We start from the raw sequence: 22932 nt of genomic DNA on the forward strand, positions 1-22932 counted from the left end.
TTAGTTTTAGTTGGATGAAATACCTTTATTTTATTTATATTTATGTGGTGCTGAGGATCGAACCCAGGCCCTCATATGTGCTAGGCAAGCATTCTACCACTGAGCCACAACCCCAGCCTTGCTTCTGTGTTTTCTATACTCCTGTTATACACCAGCCTAACTCCCATGGTTTTTCCTCAATTCATTTTTGTTATAGGGTCCACCTGGGCAAAAAGGAGATCAAGGAGCCACTGAAATCATAGACTACAATGGCAACCTCCATGAAGCCTTACAGGCAAGTGACTGCTCCCTGCCCTGAGACACAAGGAGAACAATGATGGGTGCCATATAGCACATGCCAGCATGAGCTCCCATACCCCTTTAATCTTAGAGCACTCCATTCCTTGAAGAACACCTGCTCCCTGTCATCTTGAGCCCATTCCTGTATCTGGCCCCAGTAATCTTCACTTCATAGGAATTTGAAATCTCTTTCTCTTTTTTTTTCCTTCTACCTTCAGACATTCCTAAGCCTTATCAAGTATAAAATTTGTGTTAATTTGGTTGACTTTTACTTCTTTGCTTAAAGAGGGCGCTCTGTGGCTCTTATTTACTAAATGCATGACCTAGAACAAGTTATTTCATTTCCCTGTGCCTTGGTTTTCCCATCTATAAAATGAGTTGATATCTGCTTCATAGGGTTCCTGAACAGAGCAAATGACCTACATAGCCTATGCTTAAAACAGTGCTTAGCACCGCATAACCCCCCTGTAAGTATTTCTTACAACTGCTACCATTCAATTCTTTTCCTTCCATTAAGTCAAAAATAAACTAGATGGCTCCACCACCTTTGCTTCTTACTCCTCCTCTTCAGATTTAGACTCTTTCACTTGAGTCCCTGTCATTCTGTTGCAACTTCTCTTACAAAGATCAATGGTGACCTCTAGATAAAGCCCATCATATTTGTCATTCTTGACATTTCTGTGACATTTGTACCAAACCACCTTCCTTTTAAAATTCTTTTTCTTCAGACTCTACTTCCATTTTCCTTCATGGTACTGTTCTGTGTTGGTGTGTCCAATTTCTCTGTCCACACCCCAGTTTTTGATATTCTGAAGTATCTGATATTTTCTTAATGACTCCCTCTGTGTTCCTCACATCAGGATTCCAATTCTGTCATTTTGGGATCTGATCTTGGTGTACTTGTAAGACCAGTTCCCTATAGGTGCACCATTGCCCATCGATTTCCACCAATGCCCATGATTGTGCTGGTTACTCTGCCCACCTACCAAATGATCCCCTTTCTTGACTAACCAGTTTCTGTTAATGACACCATGAGTCTTTGTATTTCGTGGAGTAGAAGATTTAGAGCCATTTTTACACTAGTCTTAGTCCTTCATCCATTCTGTTTTCCATCTTCTCCATTCCCAAGGAGGTCCACATCCTGTTTACTGCATACCTAACACCATAACAAACCCTTGACCAATACATCTTCCTGCTAGTGCCTCCTTGCCCTTCTAATCCAAACTATTTCCCTCTATATGTAATCTGATTTTTTTCTCTTGTGGCTTTTAAAATTCTCTCCTTATTCTGTATGCTAGACATTTTCATTATAATGTGCCTTGGTGTGGATCTGTTGTGATTTTGTACATCTGGTGTCCTATAAGTCTCTTATACTATTTGGTTTTGCAATTCATTCTTCGTGTTTGGAAAATTTTCTGCTATTATTTCATTGAATAGATTGTTCATCCCTTTGGTTTGGAACTCTCTATGCCTTTATCACAATAACTCTTAAATTTGGTCTTTTTATGTTATCCCATATTTCTTGAATGTTCTGCTCATGGCTTCTTACCATCTTCACTGTGTGATATACATTCTTTTTGAGATTATATATTTTGTCTTCATTGTCTGAGGTCCTGTCTTCCAAGTGGACTAATCTGTTGGTCATGTTTTCTATTGAGGTTTAGTGGTTAAATGAGTATGTGTACTTTTTATGTACAAGTTCCTTTTTTAGTTTGAAAGACAAACTAATTTTAAATATTTTTCCATTTTATACCTCTTTAAATCATTTTTTCAGCCTCACTAATGTGATCTAACTTTGGTAGATTTACACTTCTACGTGTCCTTTTTTACTACCACTATTTTTAACCAGTAAAGTATTTATTATTAATGTGTACAAAATCTGTCTTCAGCTCAGCCATTTTTTTCTAGTTACCTCCTCCCTTCCCTTATTTCCTCGCCCTCCCTCCCTCCCTCCCTTTTTCTCCCTCCCCTCCCCCTCCCTCCCTCCCTCTCTCTCTCTCTCTCTCTCTCTCTCTCTCTCTCTCTCTCTCCTCCTAAATGCAAATAGAAGCATGTTTCTTGGCTGGAGAAACCTTGCTCAGACAGTGTATTCAGGCAACAATGTGACTGGTTTTCTCCAATATAAGTGGCTTACACATAAGCAGTGGCCTCAGTGTTATGGCTAAATTTTAGAACCAGTGGCCTCAGTGTTATGGTTAAGTTTTAGAACCAGAACTGTTCCCTTTTCCTCTTAAGCCAATAACTGCTTATGGATAGAAAGAGAATACACAAATTTCTAGTGTACCTACTATGTTTTCAAAATCTTAACTTATACATCAAAATATAGGGACACTTTTAAAACTTAATTTATCAGCAATGCTGTACATTTCTCTTAAACTAATTCCAAGGACAAGATAATTTCTACCTCCACCTATAAGAAGTATCTGCCCTCATTGAGTGTGGTGGTGCACTCCTGTAATCCCAGTGGCTCGAGAGGCTGAGGCAGAAAGATTGTGATTTCAAAGCCAACCTCAGCAAAAGTGAAGTGCTAAGAAACTCAGTGAGACCCTGACTCTAAATAAAATACAAAATATGGCTGGGGATGTGGCTCAGTGATTGAGTGCCCCTGAGTTCAATTCCCAGTACCCGCCAAACCAAAAGGTATCTGCTCTCTTATTTTTCAACAAAATGTCCCAATGTAATTGATCATTTTCCACAAAATTGTGGAAGAATTTTTAAAGCATTCTTTGCAAGAACAGGGTCTGGCTTTTAGCTACTCTTAGCCTAAAGTGGAAATATTTGTTTCAGTCTTCCCTCTACTACTAATGAGCAGGGTCATTTGGGGGAAATCATTGTATCTGTGCTTCATTGATCTTATCTGAAAAATGAGGATATCTTTGGAATAGATACTTTGCTAGGAGTCCATGAAATATAATATTATCTCAGGTTGTTTTTAGAAGCTCCTGAACACTTTATTGATGTACCTAAAATCACTGTCCTTTTTTAAAAATCTGATACCTGCTCTTTATTCTTTTTTGTGCTCATTTTTTAAAAATTTTCATAAACAGTGCACTCCAGAGAAATGCAGGCTGAAACTGGAAAATGTCTTCTGTTTCCCTTTGTCATGGATGTGAATATAAACTTCAGATTATTTTTTTTTAATTTTTTGGTCTTTTTAGTTATACATGACAGTAGAATGTATTTTGATGTACTATACAAGCATGGAGTATAACTTCCAATTCTTGTGGTTGTACATGATATGGAATTATACTAGTCGTGTATTCTCATATGAACATAGGAAAGTTATGTTGGATTCATTCTACTGTCTTTCCTATTCCCAATTCCCCCTATTCCCTTCATTCTGCTTTGTCTAATCCAGTGAACTTCCATTCTTCCCTGCCCTGCTCCTAACATGAATTAGCATCCTTATACCAGAGAGAACAATCAGCCTTTGCTTTTGGGGGGATTGGCTTATTTCACTTAGCATGATAGTCTCCAGTTCCATTCATTTAACTGCAAATGCCATGATTTCATTCTTCTTTATGGCTAAATATTATTTCATTGTGTATATATACTACATTTTCTTTATCCATTCATGTGTTGAAGGGCACCTAGGTTGGTTCCATAGATTAGCTATTGTGAATTGAGCTGCTATAAACATTGATGTGGCTGTGTCACTTTAGTATGCTGATTTTAAATCCTTTGGATATAAACCAAGGAGTGGGATAACTGGGTCAAATAGTGATTTCATTCCAAGTTTTCTGAGGAATCTTCATACTGCTTTTCAGAGTGGTTGCACCAATTTGTAGTCCCACCAAAAATGTATGAGTGTGCTTTTTTACCCACATCCTCACCAACACTTATGGTTACATGTATTCTTGATAACTGCCATTCTGCCTGGAGTGAGATGAACTCTCAGTGCAGTTTTAATTTACATTTCTCTAACTGCTAGAGGTGTTGAACATTTTCCATATATTTGTTGGCCAATAGTATTTCTTCTTCTGTGAAGTGCCTATGCAGTGCCCTTGCCCATTTATTGATTGGGTTGTCTGTGGGGTTTTGTTGCTGTTGTTGTTGTTGTTGCAAGTTTTTTGAGTTCTTTATATATCCTGGAGATTAATGCTCTATCTGAGGCATGTGGCAAAGATTTTCTCTGATTCTACAGGCTCTCTCTTCATGTTCTTGATTGATTCCTTTGCTGTGGAGAAGATTTTCAGTTTGATTCTATCCCATTTATTGATTCTTGATTTTACTTCTTGCAGTTTAGGAGTCTTGTTGAGGAATTGGTTCCTACGCTGACTAATGGAGTTTGGGGCCTACTTTCTCTTCTAGTAGGCGCAGACACCTGCTTTTTGATATAAAAGGTTATGTGCTCTGTTTCTTTTTCTTAACTCAAGTTCAGTGTGACTATAAGCATATGAATTCAATATTATCATGCTGAAGTTCAAACCTTAAGATTTATTATCCTTATGAGGTTGTTAGGGCAACCATGTGTTATGCTTGTAAATAGAATATAATTATTTTTTTTCACTTCAAAACTATTTATTGGTTTTCCAAACATAGTACTCTGGTGGATTAAGAGCCCCTAATAAAATCAATTCAGTTAGACAGCTATTGGATTTAGAAGAGTTGGTAGACATTTATTCTTCTGATTTTTCTAACTAGTAATGGATGTTTATAGTTTTATAGATATAATTATTTCCTTCTACAAAATGTTTGCCAAAAATCTCTAGGATAATTAGATAAAGAGGACTATATTACAGTTATAATAATATCATGTGAGGAAATATAAAATTTTATATTGCTTCTATTGAAAAATATTCTATAAAATATCAGAATATGAAAAATTATCAAAAATAGTATAAACTTCTGTGGGTCCAGAACCCAATTTAAGAGAGACAACATTACCCAATATAGTTGAAACCCTATACATACAGTATGCCTGAGATATTTGGTGTTCTGGATTTGATGTTTATAATTCTCATTTATAGTCAAATGAAAAGCTTTCAACCCCTATAACAAAGTACTTCTGTATCATTTTAACTGGAACTGAAATTGTGGAGTGAAATAAAAACCTGAGAGATTTCATTATTTTTTCTTTTGACACAAGACAAAATCAAAAAGAGCCTATTTCTATTTTATTTTTCCCTTCTCTGCCCAGGACTACTCCAAATTTCTTTTTAGGGTGTTTTACTCTGTCCCTCTTCCTAGTACTGAACCTGTTCAGTACTGTTATTATTTTGTGCATTACTCTCTTATACCCTGTTAGAAAGACTATTAAATTGCATTGGTCTATGAAAAGAAAATTGTTATTTATATATAAACATTGATCTAAGTTCTTTATTTTTATTTAAGGTAGTTGAATTTTCACCATTTGCAATAAAACCTGTTTCCTGATTCAGGTTTTAACAAATTCTCATCACCTTCTAAAATAACCTTGTTCTTTAGTGTAAATCATGAGATATTTTAAGTTAGCATCATTATCATTATGAGAAATGAAAAAAATAGGGAGTTCATGGAAGCGTCTCAGGAAATAAGCCACAATGCAGCCTGCTAGGCTTCCCCCATCTGCAGTTGCTCTAAGCCTCGCCTTCCTTGTTCTTCATGTGTCTCTGAAGAAAGTCATATCTTTCTCCACCACTGCCACAAATTCTGGGTTTTTTTTGTTTTTTGTTTTTTGGGTGTTTTACATTATTACTGGAGTTTGAGAGAGACCCCTGCTAGGTTTATGTAGCTTTAACTTAGAGGATTCAGATATAAGACATCCAAACAAGCAACCATCTTTATGACTTTTCTGTGGGTGTACATGCTGGTACTTCCAAAAGGTGATCAATGTAAGGTGCTTGTGAAGTTAGCTGAGTTTTTAGGTCTTACAAGGAAATCATGTACATCCCATCTGTTAGTTCAATTACCATTAATAATGTCCTTTGTTACTTGTTCATTGTAAAACATGTTGTTATCCTTAAATTTTTTTTTAAATGGACATATTAGCCTTGTGTTTATTTAGATGAAAAAGTGAATTCATACATGGCCCCATGTTGGAAAATCTGAGTTCACATTATAAACGTTCTTCCCTTTGTAAGTTTTTGGGACTCTGCTTTCCAGTTAAAAATATTGGAAGGCAATGATAAAGAAATTATTTCTGTTCTGTAATTTTCTAATAGCCTTGTTTAAATGACTCATCTTTATTGCTGCAGCCGGACTGCAGCACTATACAAGTGAAGAAGCTTTCTATAAATGTAAATCCAATTCTTGTTCTAGGTAAATCCCTTAAGTATAAAGTATGTTGGCTGGGTACTGTGGCACATGCCTGAAATTCCAGAAACTTCAGAAGATTGAGGCAGGAGGATCACAAGTTCTAGATCATCCTCAACAACTTAGTGAGACCCTAAGAAATGTAGTGAGATGCTGTCTCAAAAAAATTAAAGGGGCTAACGATGAGCTCAGTGGTAGATAAAGCGCCTGTGGTTTTAATCCCCAGTACCAAAGGAAAAAAAAAGGAAAGAAAGAAAGTATGTGTTACCTTACATTACACAGGTATGCTGTTATTAAATTCTGGACCCTTATTTATAAGGATATATATATACCCTACAGAAGACTGTCATATGACTGTCTTCAGAAACTATTGAATGGCTTCACCTTGCTCGATCTCCTCCAAAATCTTTACTTTTTTTTTAATCAGTTTGTGTCCATTTTGTCTGTTGTCTTAGAATTGCTTAGTGTTTTTTTCCTACTTATTTCTCTGAAGTTATAATAACCATGATTACTTTTATCCTAGAATAAAAATTTTAACCAGGTGTACACATGTATAAACATTGTTTTCTAAGGAATGATAGTACCATGTCATGAAAGACTCAAGTGATTGAAGTAAGATTTACTTTTTAATTTTTTTTACAACAACAATAAAAACAACAACACCTTGAGTCAGAGATTGGAACAGAGTAATGGAAAACAAAGAGATGGTGTTAATCTGATATCCACAAGTTTACATGTAATCAGATAGTTTCTCTATGACCAACGCCCTTAATGGAAAATGTTCTCCCCTCTCTGGTTTCATTAAAGTGGCTAATAGACCCTGCTGAACTTTTAGTACAAGATGTAAACTAGAAAATAGTTATATAAGAACATGATTCATAGATTAGGAATCATGTTTTTTGTTAAGGTGCTCTAGCACATTAAGAAATTAGATTAACTCACTATTAATTTCTTTACTTATGGCACATATAACAAAAACGTTAATTCTAGCTCAGCAAATGAGCTACAGACTAAAGGACAAAAGAAATGCAATTGGATATTTCAGTTTTACTCCTAGAGAGAACACTTTGATCAATAGTAAATTTCTAATTTCACAACTATGCTGACAGGCCTGTAGTGTATATTACTTTACTATACATTATTTAATCAGATAAATAGAATTTTGACTCTTTTTTCATTTCTAGAGCTGAAACCCAGGTAGGGCCATGCACATTCTAGGCAAGCTCTGTACCACTGAGCTATATCCCTGGCCGGTTTTTTAGAGACAGGGTCTTGCTAATTTGCCCAGGTTGGCATCAAACTTGCAATTCTCCTGCTTCATCCTCCCCATTAGCTGGGATTACAGGCATATGCCACCACATCCAGTTACCCATGGATTTTTTAAAAATACAATTATAAGGATTTTTTTTTAAAAAAATCTTAACAATTATACTCTATTGAAAATAGGATGTGTTCTAAGAATCTTGTCAGTTCCTTATAAGACATTAGATCTGTCAAAACGTTCAAAGTTGATATTTTGTCTTCTGAAATGTATTATTGTACAGGCACCTTGGCACAGACCTGTAATCCCAGCAGCTCCAGAGGCTGAGACAGGAGAATCTTGAGTTCAAACACAGCCTCAGCAATAGCAAGGTGCTAAGCAACTCAGCGAGACCCTGTCTCTAAATAAAATACAAAAATGGGCTGAGGATGTGGCTCAGTGTTCAAGTGCCTCTGAATTCAATCCTTGGCAAGTCATTCCCCCCGCCAAATAAAATCAGTCCCTATGAAATAAGTAGACTTCATTTCACTAATGGATCATGATATGTAAGTGGGGGGAAATGTGACTAGTGTCAGTGAGTGACTTTTGATATGGAGCACACAGGTAGCTTTTCTTTTAATTTATTTTTTTCTAATTTGTTATATATGATGGCAGAATGCAATTCATTTTATATTACACATATAGAGCACAATTTTTCAAGTCTCTGATTGTACACAAATTATTTTCACACCATTCGTGTCTTCACAAATGAACTTAGGGTAATGATGTCTAACTCATTCCAGAGTCTTTCCTACCCCCATACCCACTTCCGTCCTCTTCTTCCCCTTTCCTATCTAAAGTTTCTCCATTCCTCCCATGCTCCCCACCCATCACCACTATGAGTCAGTATCCTATATCAAAGAAAATACTTGGCCTTTGGTTTTTAGGGATTGGCTTACTTCACTTAACATTATATTCTCCAACTCCGTTTATTTGCCATGATTTTATTCCCTTTTATTGCTGAGTCATATTCCATTGTGCATATATACCAAAATTTCCCTACACATTCAACTACTGAAGGTCATCTGGGTCGGCTCCACAATTTAGCTATTGTGAATTGTGCTTAGATAGTTTGAAGAGCTTGCTAAAGCTATGGAATGATGAGGGGATGATGAGGGGATTCCATTAGATTCTTTAATAGATTGATAACATCCCTTTGAAATAATAAAAGTTAAATGGTATAAAGCTATTTACAGTCAGAACACTATATAATACCTACTTATTATATTATCAACTTTATTTGTATTATCTCATTTAATCTTTACAACAGTGTTTTTAGATTGGTCAAATTATACCCCAGTATTATAGTTAAGGGAATTAATGTTCAGTGGGAGGAAATGCTTTTTTTTATTCACCAACATTATAACAATAAATAAAATCTTAATACAGAAAGTTTGACTACAAAATTAATTTTAAGCTTGCAAAATCCAGTAAGATAATTTATTTCTTTTCTTTGTTCCAACAAAAAGATTTCTTCATGACCTTCTCTGTGCCATGCACCATGAACATAAAAGTAACTGACTGCTCTGATAGCATTCATTGTAAAGAGAAGGATAAACAGAAGTCAGGGTTGAAGGGCATTCCAAAACTAACAGAAGAGGCAGAAAAACATACTCAGTTACACATTGACTATGAAAATAAGGTAATTCCTTTCTTCAGAATTTTTCTTACAGAAGAAATCTGTAAGTTTATCAATAGAAGAAAAAACCATGCTGGATTTGATGCCTTCCAACTCTACTCTAGGTATCAGCCACAGTTTTCCTACTGTGAAATATTTGGTTTGGAGTGGTACACTATCATCGGGTCACCTGGTAGGTCTCTGGCCTCATGTACATTCTCTTGAAAGTCAACATTTTAACTCTAGAGTTGCTGTTCATAGTAAGGAGATTAATAATTGCTCTTAGTTGTAGCCTATATGAAAATCTACACAGTCAGCTGCTGCTGTAGTCATGTCCTGGTTATATGAAAAGGACTCAGGTGATGAAGGGCTGTGATTCATTGCTACTAAACAATTTCAGTAAAGTTCAAGGTCTTTAGGTCTAAGTGTAACTCATGAAACTTACCTCTTACCTGTCAGCTTCTCTGACAATGTAAATAAAAATTTAGAATCACAGCAAATACAGAACTCTGCACAGAATCACCTTATTATAAAAGGCAATTACTTATTATAGTAGGCAACAGAACTCAACCTACAAGGTAAAAGCTTACTTTCCTTTTGTAATTTCACACAAATTTTGATAGAAACACCTTTGCAGCAGAATCGTGCCTAACACATTATTATTATTATTATTATTATTATTATTATTATTATTATTATTATTATTATTGTTATATGAATACAATGAATGTAGGTAAAGAAACTAAGAGTAACTGATTGTTAGTGTTATCTGCTAAAATGTTTGATATGATATGAAAGTACTTAGATTTTAAGATAATGTCAAACTAATTATAAAAGCAAAGTTAATATGGGAAGTTACAACTGATTTCAACTATTCTAAATGTTCTTCTTGAGTGTTCTTTACAGTCAGTTAAAAGCCATATGGGAAATTATGTCTACTTGATTTCTAGTCCTTTCATAACCTTTGTCTAATTTTGAGCCCAAATTTATATACCATACTTTGCTTTTTGGAAATTTAGTTACTGCTGAAAATTAATTAATTAATCTTTAGAGAACAAGACGTGTCACCATTCAAAAATTTCCAATAAACTCTGAAAAGAATTCCAAAAGAAGGGCCTTGCAACATGACTACAAAGTGTTGGGTGCCTGAGGCAGATTTCCGGAGCCAGCCTATTCCGCCCCCCCCCATAGGGTTCATATACAACTCAATCAATCCAGCACCACAACTATTATATACAGCTTAACTCAAATCATCATCTCAATGGTTCGCTGGCAGCACCTTTCAACCATTCCCTCTGGCAATATGCTAGGCATCATTCTGACTTTGGCTGTGGCTCTCAATAGGTTCCAAAAAAATTGTGCTGTTTTAAGTCACTACCTTTGTGCTAATTTGTTACATGGGGATTGAAAACTGACAGTTACTGGCATTCTTCATTAAATGTGGGGAAAATTGAATCCAATGGGGGAATTCCTCTACGTTAAGTCCCCGGGCCCAGGAAGATCCCACCTGGATTATCTCTGCCCTCTGGGAGCTTCACTGTGTCTTCTTGCTTCTGCATGGAAGGGAGCTTGTGTTAGTAGCTGCGTGGCTTGCCCAGCCCCCTCCTGCCAGAGATCTGGATAGTTCTGAGCATCTTTCCTGTCCTGAGGTCTGTCCCTGTCCGTTCCCATGGGCCGCTCTCCTGCTGATGAGACAGCCCAGTCCCTTGTGGGCCCCTGTGGATGCTTCATGAGACAGAACATGTGCTCACATCTTGCTGAGGTCATTCGTTTTCCATTTGCAGCTTCTTCTGGGGTGGCTGAAGTATCATTCCAAGAAGCTCCCTGGTGGCTCTCTGAAAGGACTGAGGAGACCTACAGGCATAACTTGAACCCCTGGTGTTGAGTGCTGGGACCTTTCCATCTTCCTGAGATTGCAGTAAAGGCCTGTACTGCTCCACCCCTTCAGCTCTTTGTGCTAACCTCCAGAGCAGCTATCTCTTATTTTTCGCACCTTTTGACATCTGTAGAGGATGAGGATTTCCCACATTGACAGCTCTTTCCTCAATTTCTCCCTCTCTCTCCCCACCCCAAAATTTTACTATAAATATAAAGAAGAAAACAGTTTTCACTTCAATACTTTGCTTAGACATCTCCTCAACCCAACTTGTAAAGTCACCAGTGACAGGTCCTACCTCCTAAAGGACTGCAGGGAACCATTTTCCTAAGCTTCTGGGCATGGTGGAACAAGGGTCTCCCTTCGTGCTGTTCCAATAACATGAGGCTTTCTTTTTTCTGAGCACTCCCTTGCAGTCCTTTTAGGGTCCATAGTTATAGCAGTCTTTAAAGCAATCAAGGCTTTTAAAATTATTATTATTCTCCTCAAAATTCCAGCAGGCTTAGTTTACCACCAGATTCCAAAACACTTTGCACATATTTGAGGTTTTGTTATGGTAGCATGGCCGGTACCATACCTATTATCACAAACTTAGAAACTAAAAAAGGACTCACTCCTTACCTCCCAGTTTCTGTGCACCAGACGTCTAGCTGGACTCAACTGGGTTCCCAGCTCAAGGAGTTACAGCAGGAACAACTGAGGTCCCACTGGCCTGTTTCCCTCAGGAACATCAGGTCCTCTTCCAGGCCCATTCTTGGGACTGGCGAAATATAGTTCCTTCAGTTGCAGACTAAGGTTCCCGTGTCCTCCTGGGTATTTGGGCAGCAGTCACTCTTGGCTCCTTGCAGCCATTCTCCAATCCCTACTTATGGTCCTCTCCATCTTCAAAGGCCAGCAACAGCAGGGCAAAATACAGTTGAACAAAGATTTTCCCAGACAGTCACCCCCAAGTTGGGTTTAGTTCTATAACCTTGCTTCAACTGGAACTTTATTTCATTTTCTTTCGTGTGTGATAAATGAGTTCCTGATATAACCCCCTACCATGAACTTTACCATGACGGTCCCTGCTCCCATCTGAGCATACTTTGATTATGCTATTTCTCTCTACAGGTTCCCGTGTGGCATCCAATGGCAGCACCTTGATTCTCCTGAACTTCAGGAACTGTGCCAGGTTTTTTTTTATGTAACTTGTGTACATATCCAAAAGTCCTGTTTTTTTCTCATCCATCACAAATTGCAGACTGAAGTGCTAGGCACTTATGTAATTGGAATTTCTAAATTCTTCCAGAAGCAAATAATGAATGCACATAAAAATAAAAGTAATAAAATGTTCTTCATTGATTTCACTTTAAAGTTAGCCCAATTAAACTAACAACAGGGATTATAAAATCAGTTCACTTCAAAAATTCTATCAAATAAGAAATGTATCTTGAGAAGATTTAACTGATGCCAATTATTAAGTTACAGTAATTATTAAATTATCTTTGCAAAATGCTCATATGCTTCAACATATTTTTAAAGCACATAAATTAAGCAAAAATAATATCTGCTTTCTTCTTTGAGGGAAGCTCCTTCTACCCATGATTGCAGAAGATTAAAAACTATTTGCTTTTAACCTCCTTAGATTAAAAGAATGTAATCAGAGACAGAATGACAAATTGATTAAAATAAAAAGCTTTTTATAAAACTTGAAAAGTACTATCATCTTGTTATGTATTCTTTCATATGAGTAATGTTCCATTTGAGGTCAAACAAAATATTTTCCAAAAGTTGAACTACTATATATCAAGTTTCTCAGCCTTAACTTCTGTAAAAATCATGTTATATTGAATAAAAATGCAATTTTTAATAAATACAGAATCTAACACTGAAAAAGGTACAGATGGACAATTGTTTTTATCTTGTGGTTTTCCTGTTTATTTATGTTAAACAATATGTAGAATTAAATCCATAAAAATGGAAGCTGTTTGAATCAGACCATCCTGATTCTAAGGTAACACAGAAGATCAGCTTTCTTTAAAATGGACAGAGAACTGGTATATGTGTGCTTTTGGTTTTTCTCTGGTGGAGAATTAATATGAAATATCAAGTTTTCAAAGGTTTCCATTTGTGGTCTTTAAAAAACATAGCTGTAATTTTGTGAACCTTATACCAATAGCAGTGGGATTTGCCCCCACCTCTGATGCTGAGCTGTCCTGGTCAATTGCCTTGGCTTTTATAAGATGTGACAGGAAGCTATGTAGGGCAGTTTCAGAATCTAGACCTCACCAGCTTTCAGAGCTTTTCACAACCTCCTTCCTCACTGCCCCCAGCTCTTGAGGAACTCTGGACCCCCAGAAAAAGAAGAAGACCCAGTACCAAATTTTAGGGTCTCTCAGCTGCTAAACTACTCATGCAGTGACCTCCCCCCACCCAGGACAGCTGCATGAGGGAGCCCAATAGGCATCAGAGCAACCAGTTGGACACAGCATTGTGAGAAGTATAGGTAAGAGTTGTTTTCAGCCACTAGGCTTCAGGTTAAGGGATTCAGTGCAGCTACACAGTACAAAAATCTAATCCTCCACCAAAAGCTGGTACAAAAAATGAGTCCTCTTTCAAAAGCTCCACTTTACCATAGCCTTCTTTAGCAAACTGCTGTATATGAAGAGATTCTGTACCAACATTTTAATGATCTTTTTCTATTCAGTGAGTCAAAAGTAGGTAATATTATGTTCATCATTTTCAGAAAAATGCATTAGAGAATAATATAAATAGAAAAGATCATTTTTATACTTTGAAAATTTGTAATTTCTCCTATTCAAAAATTATACTCAGTGTATTTTTATCTTTAAGTGAATTGAAATTTACAGTATCGTTTTATCAGTGTAAGAGCTCGCAGGCTTCAACACATCTTCAATTTCTCAGGGACAGGCAGCCAATTCTGCAGGTAATATTTCCTCCATTGTACTCTCATTGATTTCTTCTTTTTTTTGAGAATATTTTTTTCTCCTTGGCTTAGAGGAGTGAGAAAATATATTGGGGTAAAATTCACCTAGACCAATATGAGAAATGGAGCCCACAAGTGGAAATCTAGGCTCCAGCTTGAGACACAAAAGCCTCCTGCCTCAGTAGAGTGCAAACCAGAGCGGGGCTGCTGCAGGGGCCCCGCAGCTCTTCTGCTGCCGACTCTGTGGGCCTGGTTCTTATTTATTCCAGAGGGTTCCATCGTCAGTGGAATGTCTTGGCCTTCCTTAGTCAAGTGTACAGAATCTTCAGGTTGGAGGTTTAAAAGCTCTCATGAGGAAGGATTCCCCCTCTGAGAAATGCATCATTTTATGTTCACCAGGTCTGGACTCAAGCAATTATAAATCTGTATCCTCTACGCTAAATGATGATCACCCACAGTGATGATGAAAGAAACAATTACTATTTAATTTAATAGTTAGTATTAAATAAAATGAGGTCCACACACAGAACATCAAATTTCTGTTACTGGTTCCTAGAGCATTGTCTTATCTTCCACCACTGCAGCTGTGACACTGGTCTGTAAGTATGTTGAGTCATTTTTATTTTCTTATTTGTAATATCTGAATAACGACTGACTTGTTTTACCGATTCCTTAAAGTATATTTACATAAATAGCAGTAGTTCTGGATTTCATTTATTTAATCCCTTCTATTATTAGTAGGGGAAATTGAAATATGCAATAAATACTACTTCCCCTAGAGGGATTGTTATGGCTCTTGCTATCCCCAGTCTGATAAGGGCATATATTCCTAAATGTGCCCCAACTTAAGTAGGAGGTGGTGCTTCCAACTCAGCTGTCACTTCCGACAACTGTCAGTATTCATTTAAGACAAATGGTTTCCATTTTCAATCAGTGAGCTATCCTAATTTTCATGTGACACTAAAATTTAGTTTAGATTCACACACACACATTTTCATTAAAATACATTTAAAAAAATTCATCAGTCATCTAGTTACCATCTGTTTTTCTACTAGATTTTGCTCTTATCATTAAGATTTATTTATTGATTTATTGTTATGTGATTTCTCCTTTTTCTTGAGAATATTTTTTCTCCTTGGCTTAGAGGAGTGAGAAAATCTATTGGGGTAAAATTAACCTAGACCAATGTGAGAAATGGAGCCCACATGTGGAAATCTAGGCTCTAGCTTGAGAAACAAAATCATTGTGACAGAAATAGGTTCATTTTAGCACAAAATTTCATCCTTAAAGTTTAGATTTTTTTCACTTTATTTTATTTGTGTATATATGTATATGCATATATATGTGTGTGTATACACACACACACAGACACACACACACACACACACACACACATATATTTTAATGAGGTGCAGAGGATAAAACCAAGTGCTTCACATGTGCTAGGCAAGTGCTCTACCACTGAGCTGCAACCCCAATCCCTAAAGTTTAGAATTTTTTAATGAGCAAAGCAGAATTACTTGACGAATCTCAAATTAAATGCAAACATTCTTGCATAGGCCAAAAAGAAGTAATATTCATTTACCTCTTTGAGATCATTGATTTTCTCAGGTAGAATTTTCCCCCAGTATCTGAAAGTCCAAAAGGAACCTTGCTACCTAGCCTACCGCCTATCTCACTATCAGAGCCCTGCCTGGCTGTCTGGCACTCCTTCCCCAGGATGCACTTCAGGATGGACAATTTGGCTTCATCTGGCTCTCCGCTTGCCTATTTCTGCTCCACTATGCTGAGCTACATAGAATGGCAGAAGAGAGACATCAGGGTGGTTTCTGATGGCTTAGTACACCATATAAACTAGGCCTCCCTAACTTCTTGTTGCCCAAAAACACCCCCTAATGATCAAATCATTGTTTGGGGGCTTTGTTACCCATACTAAACATAACCTCTAACTATGTTCCCAACTTGATGCCCTCTAGTCCCTGAGAAGTGCATCACAGTCATTTGAATAATGTCACCTGAAGTTGTGCAATATCCAGCCTGTGCAGTTATCTGTGGTGACCCTACACTGTTCTCAAACCATGACGCTCCTAACATTCAAATATGACTCCACCTTAAAGTAAATTCAAAGACATACTCCTTCCTGAAGGACGTACAACATAGCTCCTTTTTTATTACTATCACTTCATGTGTTCTCTTACACAAAAGGATTGCTTTTTTCTTTCTTTCTTTCTTTCTTTCTTTCTTTCTTTCTTTCTTTCCTTCTTTCTTTTCAGAAAGGGCTTAGTAAAAATTAAATAAAAAGAAAAAGACATTTTAACTCCCCAAAGGAAGGATTATGAATTAGGCCAACTGACAGTGCTAAGAAATATGGGAACCTAGAAGAAATTGACGAGTAAAAAATGGACACGTTACACTAGGGGGACATGTAACGTCCAGCCTAACTCAGACAAGGTGAAAGGAAACATTCAGAGAAACTGAGGACCCTGCATGCGACTCTTGGTGATTCTGGGTCCTAGGCCCCATCTGAGCCATCGCCACAGGGAAATGTGACAGTACCCTGCCACCTTGTGGGATGGAAAACATGGTCTCCCAGGAGCCTCTGTGATCTTAGGAAAATGTCTCACCCCACAGACTCTGCCTTCCAGTTTATTTTTGCGTTTTCTAGAACATTTTAATAATTTCCAAATGAATCTGATCGACCTTCCCGAGGTCAACAGTGCTAAGGCATGCCTGTTGAGCAAGTTATGGAGACTTGGGAAAAGGAAAGAAGGAGGTATGGTTTTAGAAGAGCAGAGACTGAGGACAAGAAATAATCCTTTTTATTTTCTTGGGAACTTGTCAAGTTAATAATAAATTGTGCACAACAAGTGAGTAATTTATCTGATTCACAGAAATTTCATCAGAGAATGCATAGTGGACATAATAAATTATAAATGTCACCTTAACAAATGACATTTACCATTAGGTTCAAAGTAGTATAATTATATGCAATTATTGTTATTATTTTATATGACCACATGACACGGGAGTCAGGAAAGCAACTTGTTACTAAGTCTGTTTCTGCTAGTCTCAGATACTTCAAATATAGTTCAGAGAATACTCATGAGTGACATTTATCAGTATGAGGCATCTGATGTAGGCTGAGGGAGACGGCTGGCATTAAGAGGTCATTTAAGCTACACAGAAACCTGTAGTAGAAGAGGTGGGAAAATCAGTTCTGAGAATCCAGTGAATAGACATACATTAGAGGATTCTAATTTCCTTTTTAAAATTCCTTGCTGTATACAAGGAATGGACAAGAATGTGAATTCATGTTATCATGTGTACTATAGATGTAATTTTGAGGTTTGACTGAGTTTTTGCACTAGCTTAGGTGTCTAAGGTACACAGGTAAAGTGTTTTAATCAGCTATTTGATAATCATCGTTAGCAACTCTTCATCTTGCTTATCTGGTAATTCTGCAAAATGAATCATATTTGGAGGTACTTTTAATTTTTTGAAGGAGAGGCTTTTTTCTTTCACATTTTATAGGTAAAGACTATTTTAAGACATGCTTTCAAGAACAGCACTGAATAAAGCTGGCACCTAATTTTTTTTAAAATGTGAAATTTAAATAAGGGTTATTTAAAAAGAGTACTTAATAGAGCAACACAATTGGCTATCCCTATCAATACACTTATCATGCCAATCAAATCTTTTGCATGGTCTAGGTCTCCCTCAAGACCCATCAACATAACTAACAGAATGCATGTGTTTGTGTAGATAAGACTCTTATTAATATCAGCATTAAAATCATCTGGGATGAGTTTGATAGACCTTTCTTGTCTTAGTTCCAGCATCTGGCATGTTTAATAGTGTGTGAGAAGACAGAATTTAAATTTGTGGGGAAATATAAAAGATGGCCAGTGAGAACTTTTTTCCTGAACCTTTCCAGATTCAAAGTAACTAGAATACTGCGCAGGGTGCTATCTGAAAATAAGTAAGTACATATGGCTTGATATGGGAGGTGGTACATTTGCACCTCCAAGCAGTCCTGGGCTTGGTCCTAATCAGAGAAGCTTGGAAGGCCACTGACGCTGTGTGTCACAGTCACACGCTGTGTGACTTTGTGTGTCAGCCTAGCGTCTAGCGTGCTGTGGATTGCTGCTGCCACTCTCCACACACATGAGCCCCACTGGGCTGCTACTTCTGAGACCCACTGGTACATGTGGAAAATCTTGTGAGGTTTGTCTGGAACATGTGAAATAGAGATGGTTTTGCCTACAGCGGAACGGGAAGCAAGTATGCTGAATGCTTTTGTACCCTGTGGCCCAGTCGGAAAGCCTGCTGGGAAGGCTCCTGAAAGCACTCTGTTGTGAGTAAACCTATGGACCTACTAGTTAAACTGGAGGACTGACACAAAGCCTCTACATTTTCATGCATTTCATTCAAAATCATTGGCACTCTAAAGTCAGATTATTCACCTTCAGCAGCTTTAAAGTCTTATAATGACTGAAAACTGAGCCTACAAATAAATTGAAATTTATCTCTGCCAAAAAAAAAAAAGAAAATCAATGTACTCTATGAAAAGGGCATAAACTTTATTAAAAAAAACTAATTTTGAAATGTATAATTGTACTTTGGTATACTTGAACTTGTGGGGAGAATCTTTTGATGGAACTGCTGCTTCTAATTGGAAAAATCTGTATTTGGGGCTGGGGATGTGGCTTAGTGGTAGGATGAATGCTAGCACACAGGAGGCCAAAGCTTCCATCCCTAGTACCGCAACAACAACAAACTATATTTTGTACACAAATGTGCTAAAATTGAGATGTCAATCTGTACAGTCTACAAATTTGCTTAAGATCATCAAAGCAAACAAATTTAAAATATATGTTGAGCTGCCTCTTTTAAAAATATATGTTGACGTGTGTAGCTCCAAGTGGATTTTAAAAAGACAATTTCTAGGGAAAGATTTAATCTGAACATTTTTTTTTCTTTTTAGTATAAAGAAACCAGAATGGAGAATATATTAAGCAAAGATTGCTTTGAACGTAGTAGATACCTTCCTACAAACAGCAAAAATTTTTGATTTAAGATTATATAGAGAAGCAGTAATTGAAGGTGTCAGTAACTTCAAATTTATGCAGTTGTGAAGATAATTTCAGCAAATCTTATAAAGAAAAATAAGAAAAGCCATATGAAAAAAAAAGGCATTTTTCAGAAAATGCCAGTACCTACTATTGGAGAAAATAATGGCTAAGAAACTGATTAAACAATGTGAATAGTAGCAGGAGTAAGAACTCTGCTCATCTATTTTTAGCATGCAGGTAATTAACAAAAAGAAGTATTATAAAATTGTTATTATTAAAGCTTTTCTATTGAGGAAAGCAAAAAGCAATAAAAAATGAAATAAACTATTTGTATGTGAAATAAACTTTATTTTTTTTTAAATTACTTTTTAGGTGTAGATGGACACAACACAATGCCTTTATTTTTATGTGATGCTGAGGATTGAACCCAGGTCCCGCCTGTGCTAGGCAGCACTCTACCACTGAGCCGCAATCCCAGCCCCTATTTTTTGATATATACATTTTTTAGCTGTAGATGGACAGGATACCTTTATTTATTTATTTATTTTTATGTGGTGCTGAGGATTGAACCCAGGGCTTTACACATGGGAAGTGAGTGCTCTACCACTCAGCCACTATCCCAACCCTGAAATAAAACTTATTTAAAGTAAAAAATTAAAATTCTAGATGGGCTGAAGATTATTAACAGCTTAGATGTAGCTGATGTTACTATAAACTGTATTCCATTCTGGGGGATAGTTATTAGAATGGCCCACCAAACCAAGTTTCTGGAATTTCCCCTTCAGGTAGAAACTATTTTAATTATCACACTAGCAAGTGGCTTAATGGAAATGAAATGTGATATATATGTTTCTCATTTAAAAATTTCAGTAAACATATAAAGTGACAACTGTGAAACTGGAGTCAATCAGTGTTGCATGGCAAACTAAGTCATGATTAAAACTGCTCCATTTACGTATGAGGTGCCAAAATGCATCCTGCTATCATGTATAACTAATTAGAACAAATAATATATTTTTAAAAACTGCTTAAGCAAGCAAAACTACACTGAAATTTCCCTTTACTCCAGTTAGAACATCAGCCATTAAGAGTAAAAACAATAATAAATGGTGGACAAGATGTGGAGAAAAAGGAACACTTTTATACTGTTGATGGGATTGTAAATTAGTACAACTAGTATGGAAAATTAGTATGGAGGTTCCTCAAAAGATTTGGCATGGAACCACCATATGACCCAGCTAAACCACTGCATAGTATGTATCCTTAAAAATTAGTCATACTACAGCTACAGATGCATACCCATTTTATAACTGCTAAATTTACAATTGCCAAACTATGGAACCAGCCAAAGCGTCCATCAGTGAATGAATGGATAAAGAAAATGTGGTATGTATACACAAAGGAGTTTTATTCAGCCAGGAAGAAAAATGAAATCATGGCATGTATAAGAAAATGAATAGAACTTGAGAACTTAGGTTAAGTGAAATTAGCCAAACTCATAAGTTCAAAGGTGGTATGTTTTTTCAGATATGTGAAAGCTAGAGAGGAAAAAGGAAAATAAAGGTGTGTGTGGGGGGGGAATCTCATGTAAATCTATAAATCGAGAGAAGATATCTGTTGAGGGGAGGGAAGGGGGGGAGGGAACAAGCGATAAAAAGGACAAATACTGGTTAATGCTCCTGGCCAAATTGATACATTGTGTTCATGTAGGAATATGTTACAACAAATCCCCCATTATGTACAACAATAATGTGCCAGTAAAACTATTAAAACAATAAGCTGTTTAAATCATAATTTATAGTTTCATAAAATCAACTTTCATCTAATTATGGAAAAATTAAACTTGACTGTCATTTTGGTTGTGTTCTGGAAAAAGAACCACCAAATTAAGGGTACATAAGTTAAAGCTAAAAATCAAGCCGCATGCCATGAATAAGCAATATGGGAGAGTAAGCACATTCTACTTATGAATGCTTGTTATATTTTGAAATTCCTAAAACCAGGGAGACTGGCTTGGTATTTTGGGAAACATACTGGAAAATAGGAGAACTTTTTATTTTAGCAAAAACAATAAAAATAATAAATGCACCACGTTTCCTGCTCCGTTGGTTGACACACACCTCTTTTCCCAACAGAAACCCGGAATCTAGACCTCTGGAGGGCGCAGGGTGAGCCAACAGCGAGCTCAACCTGCATGCAGCGAGGTGGTGGGCGGCGCTGCAGCGGAGTGTCCGGAACCGGCGGGCGGCTGCGGACAGGCAGCGTTCCCCCCGCCCATCCCTCGTGGAGTTCTGGGCTGGGAAAGCATCTCCGCAATTCAGTGGACGGAAAGGCGACCAGGCCCGTGTGGGGCTGCGAGCTCAGTGGCCTCGGAGGCGCGCAGCAATGGAGGGACGTGGCCCGCAGGACAAAGGAAGGCTCGCAGCCGAGGTAGGCGGCGACTAGGAAAGTTCAGGTTGCGGTGGAAAGGCGGAGCACCGAAGCCCGCCCCAAAAGGCGTCCCCGCCCAGCATGCGACGGCACGGGCCACCAGGGAAGCCGGGAAAGGCCTCAGGGGCGGGGCCTGTGCAGCCCAAAGGGACCTGCCCTGGCGAGCGAAGCTAGCAGGGCCACGGGGGCGGGGCGCTCGCCGGCGAGTTAGGAAGGGCCGATGCCAGGGGTGTGGCCTGTCGGGCGGGTGAGGCCAGTCCGACGGCGGAGGCGGGGCCTTGAGGGCGGGCGGGGCCTGGGCGGGCGAAGAAAGGGCGGGGCGGGGCCTAGGGGCGGAGCTTCGGCGGCGTGGCGGAGCGGGCGGGTCCCGGCTGCCAGAGACAGTCACTGCCCCAATGGCGGCGGTGGCGGCCGCTGGCAGGTGGGGTTGAGGAGCTGCAAGGCCTGGGCTGCTGGGGCAGCCGGAGCTGGCTGTCGCCGGGAGCCAACAGGAGGCTCTGCAGCTGGGAGCGCACCCCAGGCCGGCAGAGGAGGCGGCTGCAGCCGGATCCGAGAGTGCTGCTTGCGGCGGTGTGTCGCGCAGCCAGTGCCTGAGGCGGCGGCGGCGGCGGCGGTGGGGCCTCAAGTACCGAGGGGCGGCGGTGGCAGCGGGAGCGAGGCCCTCCCTTGGTGGGCAGCGCGCGGCTGAGGCGGGGCTGGCGGAGACCCGCCTCCCCTCTGCGCCACCTCCGCTCTGGCGCACCCCGCACCGCGCGGGCCAGGAGGGTTGGGGGCGCCTAGCTGGACGCGAGCCGCGGCCCTCACAGGGGCTCCAAGGACCCCGCACCCTCCCGCGGACACACCCCAGGGGCGGGGCGGGCGGCGGCGGGCGTGCGGGGCCGCGGGACAGCGGTGCGGGGCGCGGTCTCTGCCAGGTGGCTAGCCGCTGCGGCCCGGGCGCCGGACCCGGACCCTTTTGTATCCCGGCCGAGCTGGACTCGGGCTGTCCCACCGGCGCCACTGCCCCGCGCCCGTGCTTGGGAGGAGTTCGCCGCTGCGCGTGGCGAACTGTGTGGCGTCTGACCCTGTCCTGCACGTCGCCCTTGGTGCAGCGTGGAGAAGGAGTCACGCTGTAGTGTGTGGTACCAGTTCTGGACATTTCTCATTCAGTGTTCATCTCAATCAGCTAGTCTGAAAATTGGAACCAGAAATACTTGA

General features: G+C 38.9%; 1 protein-coding gene across 1 annotated transcript in view; it reads left to right on the forward strand.

The window, feature by feature from the left end:
* The window catches only part of LOC144374243 (uncharacterized), a 138955-nt gene extending 125953 nt beyond the window's left edge, over positions 1 to 13002 (forward strand). Inside the window, exons 12-13 of the mRNA XM_078037165.1 lie at positions 197 to 274; positions 12418 to 13002. Of these exons, the coding sequence (XP_077893291.1) occupies positions 197 to 274; positions 12418 to 12450 (111 nt within the window). The 3' untranslated portion in view covers positions 12451 to 13002. The remainder of the gene's footprint in view (positions 1 to 196; positions 275 to 12417) is intronic.
* Positions 13003 to 22932: the final 9930 nt, after the last annotated feature.

Source organism: Ictidomys tridecemlineatus, unplaced genomic scaffold (assembly GCF_052094955.1).
Source record: "Ictidomys tridecemlineatus isolate mIctTri1 unplaced genomic scaffold, mIctTri1.hap1 Scaffold_63, whole genome shotgun sequence".
NCBI lineage: Eukaryota > Metazoa > Chordata > Mammalia > Rodentia > Sciuridae > Ictidomys > Ictidomys tridecemlineatus.